Here is an 8246-nt window from a genome sequence, read left to right as displayed (position 1 = left end):
AAGTGCTGCCGCTGCTGGTCTCGCTTCCGGTCAACAACAAGTGCAAGATGGTGCACAAAAGTTGACATCAGCTGCCCAAGCCGGGCAAGCACAATTGCAAAACAGTGCCAACTCTGCCAAAGATGCCGTTACTAACGGAATTGCATCTGGTCAAGAACAAGCACAAGCAACTGCACAAAGATTAGCTCAAGCAGCTCAAGACGGTCAAACACAATTGCAAAACGGTGCCAATTCTGCCAAAGATGCCGTGACTAATGGAATTGCTTCCGGTCAACAACAATTGCAAGCCGGTGCAGAAAAAGCAAAAGATGCTGCAGCTGCCGGTCAACAGGCCCTAACGGATACCGCTCAACAAGGTCAAGCTCAGTTGACGGATGCCGCTTCAAAGGTTGCTAATCGCATTCAAACCGTTTCGAGTACCGCTCAAGAAGTTGGTCAATCTAGCTTTGAACAAGGCCAAGGAGATTTGAACAATGAAATTAGCGCTGATCAAGCATCTTTAGCAGGATTCCAACAAGCCGGTCAGCAAACTGCTGCTGCTGCTCAACAAGCTGGTGCACAAATTGCCGCCGCTGCAAAGCAAGCTGGTGAACAAGTTTCTGCCTCTGGTAAACAGGCTATCGAACAAGGTGCTGCTTCAACCAAACAAGCTATTGATGATCGTATCTCTCGTTACAGTTCAGATTTCAATGATGCAATCACTTCTGGACAACAGAATGGTGCCGCCCTTGCAAATGCAGCCGTTCCTGGAATCACACAAAAAGCACAAGATACAGCTAATGCTATTCAATCTTCAGCACAAACAGGAGCACAAAACGCACAAGCAGCAATCGATTCCGGAAAAACACAGATTCAACAAGGTATTGCCAATGGGCAAGCTGCAGCTCAGCAAGGTGTTGCTAACGGTCAAGCTGCAGTTCAACAGGGTGTCACCAACGGTCAAGCTGCACTTCAACAAGGTATTGCCAATGGACAAAGTGCAATCCAACAGGGTGCTGCCAACGGTGCAAGTCAATTGAACAACGCAGCAGACCAAGCAAAGACCGCATTTACAAATGGTCAACAACAACTCTCTGATGCAGCTCAACAAGGTCAAGCTCAGTTGACAGGTGCAATTTCAAAAGGTCAATCAAGCTTTACCAATGCAGTTGGACAAGCACAATCTTCTGGTCAAGAACTTCAAGGTAAAGCAGCTGATGCCTTGGCAAATGGTAAAGATCAATTGACAAACGCAGCCCAAAATGGACAAGCTGCAGTTCAACAAGGTGTCACCAACGGTCAAGCTGCACTTCAACAAGGTATTGCCAATGGACAAAGTGCAATTCAACAGGGTGCTGCCAACGGTGCAAGTCAATTGAACAATGCAGCAGACCAAGCAAAGACCGCATTTGCAAACGGTCAACAACAGCTCTCTGATGCAGCTCAACAAGGTCAAGCTCAATTGACAGGTGTAATTTCAAAAGGTCAATCAAGCTTTGCCAACGCAGTCGAACAAGCACAATCTTCTGGTCAAGAACTTCAAGGTAAAGCAGCTGATGCCTTGGCAAACGGTAAAGATCAATTGACAAACGCAGCCCAAAATGGAGCTGAACAATTGTCAAATGGTGCTAACAATGCAAAAGATGCATTGACAGCCGGCCAAGCTCAAGTTCAAAGTGCTGTTCAACAAGGAGTAGCACAAGCACAAGCAGGTGCAACTGCATTCCAAGACACTGTTTCAAACAGCATCATGCGTGGATCTCAACAAGCACAAGAACAAGCTGCAAACTTGAAGAATTCATTGTCTGACAATGCATCAAACGTTGCCTCTCAATTGAATTCTTACGGTGATAATGCAAAGAGTGCTATTGCATCTGGACAGCAAATGGCGGCTAATGGAGCGGCACAATTGCAAAGTGCAGCATCTTCGGGAGCTAATCAGTTGAAGGACGCCGTTTCTAACGGTCAAGCAGCTTTAGCAGGAGCTGTGGCTATCGGTCAACAAAAAGGAGCTGATGGAGCAGCCCAATTGCAAAATACAGTCTCTAGCGGTCAGGCAGCAGTAGCAGGAGCAGTTGCTAACGGTCAACAAAAAGCTCAAGAAGGAGCTGCTCAATTACAAAATACAGTATCTTCCGGTGCCAGCCAGTTGAAAAACTCTGCTGCTAGCGGTCAGCAAGCTTTAGCAGGTGCAATTGCCAGCGGTCAGCAAAAAGCAGCTGATGGAGCAGCACAATTACAAAGCACTACATCTTCGGGTGCTAGTCAATTGAAAGATGCTGCTGCTAATGGTCAATCAGCTTTGACAGGTGCTATCGTAAACGGTCAACAAAAAGCTCAAGAAGCAGCTGCCCCATTACAAAATGCAGCATCTTCCGGTGCCAGTCAATTAAAGAATACCGCTTCTAATGGTCAGGCAGCTTTAGCTGGTGCAGTTGCCGGCGGCCAACAAAAGGCAGCTGATGGAGCAGCACAGTTACAAAATGCAGCCTCTAGCGGTCAGTCAGCTGTAGCAGGAGCAGTTGCTAACGGTCAACAAAAGGCATCCGATACAGCCAGCCAATTCAAAAATACAGCATCACAAGGAGCAGCACAAGCACAAAATGCTATCAGTTCGGGTAAGGAAAATATTGAATCAGCCGCTGGCAATCTGAAAGACAAAGCTGATCAAACTTCCTCATCAATTCAGAACAACGTTCAACAAGCACAAAGCTCGATCACAGACGCTAAAAATACAGGAAGTACAGCGATTACAAATGGTGCATCTCAATTGAACTCTGGTGCTCAAAATGGTGCTGATCAAGCTAACGCTGCTTTTAATGCATTCAAAGCATTGGCTGGCAATATCGCAGAAGGAGCACAGCAAAAGGTTGCTGATGGTTCATCAAATTTAAAAGATCAAGCTGCCTCTGCTCAACAAAAGGCACAAGATGCATTGAACAACGCCAAGCCTCCATCAGCTCCATCCACTCCTTCTTCCGCTCCTTCCACACCATCCACAACCCCTGTTGATACTCCAACACCCAAGTCCACCGTTTCCACTTCAGCAAACGCACGTCCGACGTTCTCTATTCCATCTGCTCCGAAACCTGATGGAAGTATTTTACAAAAGGTCACCGATGCGTTCAAAGCTATTCCCGTTCCCTCTACGTCTGTCCCTCTTCCAACCACCAAGACACTTCCAAGCAAAGCAAGTGCTACCGTTAACGGAGCTCTTGGTGTCAGTTTAGGACGCAAGTGATGTGCTCTATACTTCTTCTGTATTGTTTCTTATGTTTTGCAATTTTATGTGTTACGATTATCTTCCGTGATGAGGTACAACTCTCTATCAATCCAGCGAGCGGTCTTTTTAAGAAATATTGATTAGTCACGATAGGTGTTCTGATAGAAGAGTAACACAAACGATGTCAGATACGCTCCACTACACCCTGCTTGGACAAAGTCCGCATTCCGTTTTGCTTATCTTGGTCACCCGCACCTTTTTGTGTATGTGACAGGCACACGGGTTAAATAGAGCCGGTATGGTGTGTACCTTGTCAATTATCCACGGGGATAAGCCAAGTGCCTATATTCGGCTCTAGGCAGCGGTGGCGGAATTGCTGATTCACTCATACGCGCTGCGCTACGCTTTCAGACTTGGAATCTTCTTTACCTTTCGAAAGTTGGGGAAAGGGCAAAAATTGAGTCTTAATTTCCCATCCAAAAGCCGAATTCCCTCTGCGCGTAGACTTTTGCCGGGTTTGAGGAAAAAAGAGGATGAACATGACGAACTTTCTCTCTTTGACTATCATCACGTCGCGAGAATCGATATTCGACGTTATACAGGCTTGTATGAACATTCGTACAAGTGTCAGACCAATCTTTTCATACGCAAATCGAATTCCATCTAGACCATCTTTGGCTTTTAGTCGAACTTTATTCACTTCACATCGACCTCCCAAAAATTGGAAAGCAGCAGGAGCTTCAATCGCCACTTCTACTTTAGCATTTGCCGCATTAGCAAACACTCATCAAATTCATTCACAAGCAGCCACTGAAGATAAAATGGCACCCGTTGCAGCATCAACAAACGGTCAATCGACCAAACCAAGACACAAAGTTGTCATTATCGGTTCAGGTCCAGCAGGTCATACAGCTGCGATTTACCTTGCCCGAGCAGAATTGAAACCAGTTTTGTTCGAAGGTATGTTGGCCAATGGAATTGCTGCAGGTGGTCAATTGACAACAACGACGGATGTGGAGAATTTCCCGGGTTTCCCAGATGGTATTCGTGGTCCTGAAATCATGGACAAATTCAGAGCGCAATCTGTCAAACATGGAACGGAGATTTTCACGGAAACGATCTCAAAGGTGGATCTATCATCAAGACCATTCAAATTCTGGAGAGAATTCTCGGAGGACAGCGAACCTGAATTGGCCGACACAATCATCATGGCAACAGGTGCAAGTGCCAGAAGAATGAACTTGCCTGGAGAAGAGAAATATTGGCAAAGCGGTATCTCTGCTTGTGCAGTTTGTGATGGTGCCGTTCCAATTTTCCGCAACAAGCCATTGGTTGTGATCGGAGGAGGGGATTCAGCCGCAGAAGAAGCAACTTATTTGACGAAATACGGATCTCACGTTTACGTTCTTGTTCGTCGTGATGAATTGCGTGCATCCAAGATTATGGCCAAGCGTCTATTGAACCATCCAAAGGTTACAATCCTGTTCAACCACGTTGCTCTAGAAGCAAAGGGTGATGGAGAATTATTGAAACAGCTACGGATAAAGGATATCAAATCAGGAGAAGAGCGTGATTTGGATGCAAACGGATTGTTCTATGCTATTGGACACGTTCCTGCAACGGATTTGGTAAAGGGACAAGTTGATTGTGATTCAGATGGATACATAACCACAGTGCCCGGAACAGCTCAAACGAGCGTGAAGGGATTATTTGCTGCTGGTGATGTACAAGATAAGAAGTACCGTCAAGCAGTCACTTCTGCCGGATCAGGATGTATTGCCGCTTTGGAAGCTGAGCGTCTTTTGGCAGAAGAGGAAGAGTACGAGAACATTAACGAAAAGGATGCTCAAACACATCCAAACAACGCAGATCCATCCAAAGCTGGATTGTAAGAAAATTAAACAGCCATGTAGACAGGTTTTAGATCACGTAATTATATTTCAATTGGAGCATTGATGAGTGGTGTCGTTATATGATACAGTATAAGAAAAAAATCTCAGTAAGTAGCTTTTGTTAAATACTTGTCTGCCATTCGTGTATTGTGTTGTTTGGGGTCGTATTGACCAACAGGACCGCAACGTTGACGAACGGTATGCATGATTGTGCAGTCTACGTTCCAAATTGTACTTAACAAAGCGTCAAAAGCTACAAAACGTTTTGCATAAGCGTCTACATCTTCATAAAATGTTTGAACACGAGCTTCATGGTCTTGATCGGTTTGTTTGATGGGGTCTTTGGTAGTAGGATTGGGTATGGGTTCGAGATTATGTTGAAAGATATACCAAGGTTGTTTTCGCATTTGTTCTTCTGCTTCGATTCGTTTATGTTTATCAAAACCCGAAGAACCACATAAAATCTTTCCGCCATTTTCGATTGCTAAATCCATATCCACTAAACCGAAACAATTGGCTGCAATCGCACGTAAAAGATCCTCGTCCGTTGTACAATCACGTTCGCCGGCTGTTTGGATGAGAGTGTTGAGTTGTGTGATTCCTTCCGTTCCAATCGTTCTTTCTAGTACGGCAAATGCATCCAGTGCCGCCCTTCTCTCGTCTTCATTCTCATAAGTGTTTTCTTGAATGTGATTGAGATGGTGAGTCAATTCATTCACCCGTGATACTTCCGCACAAGGAGGAACGGGAAAGATCACAGTTGAAGGCGCTTGCTTGGATCCGGTATTGAGATTGGGCGTTTTTGGTGATCGTAATACAGAATTTAATGGATCGCAAAACGTACTTTCGGAGTAAGGTATAGTTTCAATTGAAGGACGTTTCGTCGTTGATTCAATCGGCGTGAATGCAGTCAAGGGTGAAAGTGATGGATGACTTTCTCCAGGTGTTTGTGGCATCGAACGATCACTTGCATCTGTGATGGGTGAAATTGGCAAGACATCATTCGAAGGCCATCTTAGACAATTTGCACTGGTGTCAACTTCTACTTGCATGGAAGGACTTAAACCGACACTATTTGGACTACTGGAGCCACTTGATGTTTCACCATTTTGATTCTCTTTCCTAAACGTTGCCAGAGACGCTTTCATCTCACCAGAACCTGCTGAAGGATGACGAGTACGGCCATCGGGTAAGAGACCGTCCATATTTGCACTTTTGCGTTTTTCATTCTTGCTGCTTGGTTGTTTGGTGGTGATTTCAATGGGAGGCGCGAATGGCTGCCAAGTTGGATTCCTGTTCAACAAAAGACTTACAGGTTCCGTTCTTCCACAATCTAGATCTCTTTGACGGTATTGACGATACCATTGTTGACTTGGCGCTGCTTCATCATCAAACATTTCACTTTGACCTTTTGAACTTGCACTGCGATGACGACCGTGAAGAGGTTTTTGTGGAATTTCGATCGGGGATGAGGATGAAGGGAATTCTGACAAGAATAGCTGGCTAAGCCTTCTTTGCTTTTTGAACGGTAATGTGGCCGAACGAGTAATGCTTGAACCGCTTCGAAGGCCAAGACCAGTATCAGCACTTGCTCCAATACTCAAAGGTGAGATGTTGCCTGTCAGATTCGCATCAGTTGATTCCGATTGAGAGCGCAAACGGATCCGCAGACCGAGATAGGACTCTGTGTTCTGATTTGAGATATGTCGAACTTCTTGTTGTTTGAGGGAGCTTGTCATTTCATCAACGGATGTTGTATGATGTTCACTATGGCAATCAGCGATTGAGATTGTATTGATTTGATCCACCGGCTTGCGGTAAGTGGAAGGGAGCTGTTTGAGAATTTCAATTGTTGGAACTTGTACCTCTTCAAATGTGTCTGACATGCAATTGTCTTCGCTTTCAATTGTCGACTCCATTCCATCATCAAAGCTTTCTGTGCCGAAATGTACATCTCTTGCTCCAATACACTCGCTAAAATGACACCACAATCGAGGAGATCTGGCAAAAATGATCGAGTGCAATTCTCGAAGCCATTCACGATCGCTCACTTCTTCACGTTCTCTCTCAAATAACAATGCTTGGACGGTTTCCCATTCTTTGAGGTAAGGAAGATGTACTTTTTGTAATTGTTGATAAATTGAAGTGTCTTGCAATAGCATCTTGACTTCTTTCGGTCGATTGATAAGCGGGAGTAATACTTCAGGACCAGCTACATGGATTCCGATATTTTTCTGGGGGTGGCCGTCGTGGGTATTGTCATTGGCGGCCTTGTTCTTGGCGATTTGACTGAATGGAGAACTGAACGAGAATCTCTTTTCACCCAAATTGGGCTTCTTGACTTCAACGCTTCCAGAGCCGTGAGAGGGAATGATACTGAGAATCATGATGAGATGGTTGTTTGTTTGTGAGTAAGCTGAGTTCGATTTCGTTCCAATTTCATAGCCAAAATGCGGAAGCTGTGTTTAAGGCTGTACCCTACACTCGGTGGCTATATGCAGATGAATCAATACACTTTTTCGGATCTTAAGGTACCGAGATGGCCTTCAAGTTAATAAAAATTTCGATTTGTTGAATTTTTAGGAGTGACCTATGACGCAACGTGTGTACGTAAAAGCGCGAGAAGATTGATTGACGATTTCGATGTTCGGAATGCTGGAATGACCCCTGTTCAGAGAGGTAATTGCAGTGGAATGAATAATTTGACCGGATTATATATGTTTCGTTGCAATTGCCAAGACCGCTCGCTCAAAAGGAGGGTATATGAGCTATGGGCTAGGAACCGAAAAACGAAATAAAAGACGCTGAGTGATTTGGTCCCCGGAAAAATGTTTCTCTCTCTCTCGTCTTTATTTCTCGATTATCATCTTTTCTCTCTTTTGGCGTAAAATCAAAGGAGCCGCGATTATCTCAAAAAAATCTTGGCCCGGTGTGAACGATGTGATGAAGATCGGAAACAGTATTGCTTGTTACGAGAGCATTTTTGATAAAGATCGGGGCTTTTGCTTCATATAGTGTTGGAGAGCGAGGCGTGAGAACTTTGTTTGATTGAGTCTAGAATTTGTTCGAGAGAGAGAGAGACTCTCGTTGAGTGTGGGGAAAAGGAAGGGTACTTGCGTTTACTTTAAATGCTGTGCAATCGGGCACAATCA

At 44.7% G+C, this 8246-nt stretch overlaps 3 protein-coding genes across 3 annotated transcripts in view; 2 read left to right on the top strand and 1 right to left on the bottom strand.

Moving 5' to 3' along the window:
• The window catches only part of FA14DRAFT_183091 (uncharacterized protein), a gene marked incomplete at its 5' end in the record, with an annotated part of 4024 nt that extends 507 nt beyond the window's left edge, over positions 1-3517 (top strand). Inside the window, one exon of the mRNA XM_025501283.1 lies at positions 42-3517. Within this exon, the coding sequence (XP_025356869.1) occupies positions 42-3220 (3179 nt within the window). The 3' untranslated portion in view covers positions 3221-3517. The remainder of the gene's footprint in view (positions 1-41) is intronic.
• Positions 3518-3538: 21 nt separating this feature from the next.
• Positions 3539-5158, top strand: FA14DRAFT_159055 (thioredoxin reductase). The gene has a single exon (XM_025498033.1). It carries the CDS (start codon positions 3742-3744, stop codon positions 5092-5094), a length of 1353 nt encoding a protein of 450 aa, XP_025356868.1. The 5' UTR covers positions 3539-3741; the 3' UTR covers positions 5095-5158.
• Positions 5159-5198: 40 nt separating this feature from the next.
• Positions 5199-7481, bottom strand: FA14DRAFT_169552 (uncharacterized protein; the record flags this gene model as incomplete). Its single annotated transcript, XM_025500214.1, has 1 exon — positions 5199-7481. One exon carries the CDS (start codon positions 7479-7481, stop codon positions 5199-5201), a length of 2283 nt encoding a protein of 760 aa, XP_025356867.1.
• Between the last annotated feature and the right edge of the window lie 765 nt (positions 7482-8246).

Source organism: Meira miltonrushii (assembly GCF_003144205.1).
Source record: "Meira miltonrushii strain MCA 3882 unplaced genomic scaffold FA14scaffold_1, whole genome shotgun sequence".
Lineage (NCBI taxonomy): Eukaryota > Fungi > Basidiomycota > Exobasidiomycetes > Exobasidiales > Brachybasidiaceae > Meira > Meira miltonrushii.
The sequence above is the reverse complement of the archived record's forward strand: the minus strand, read 5'-3'. Positions and strand labels throughout refer to the sequence as shown.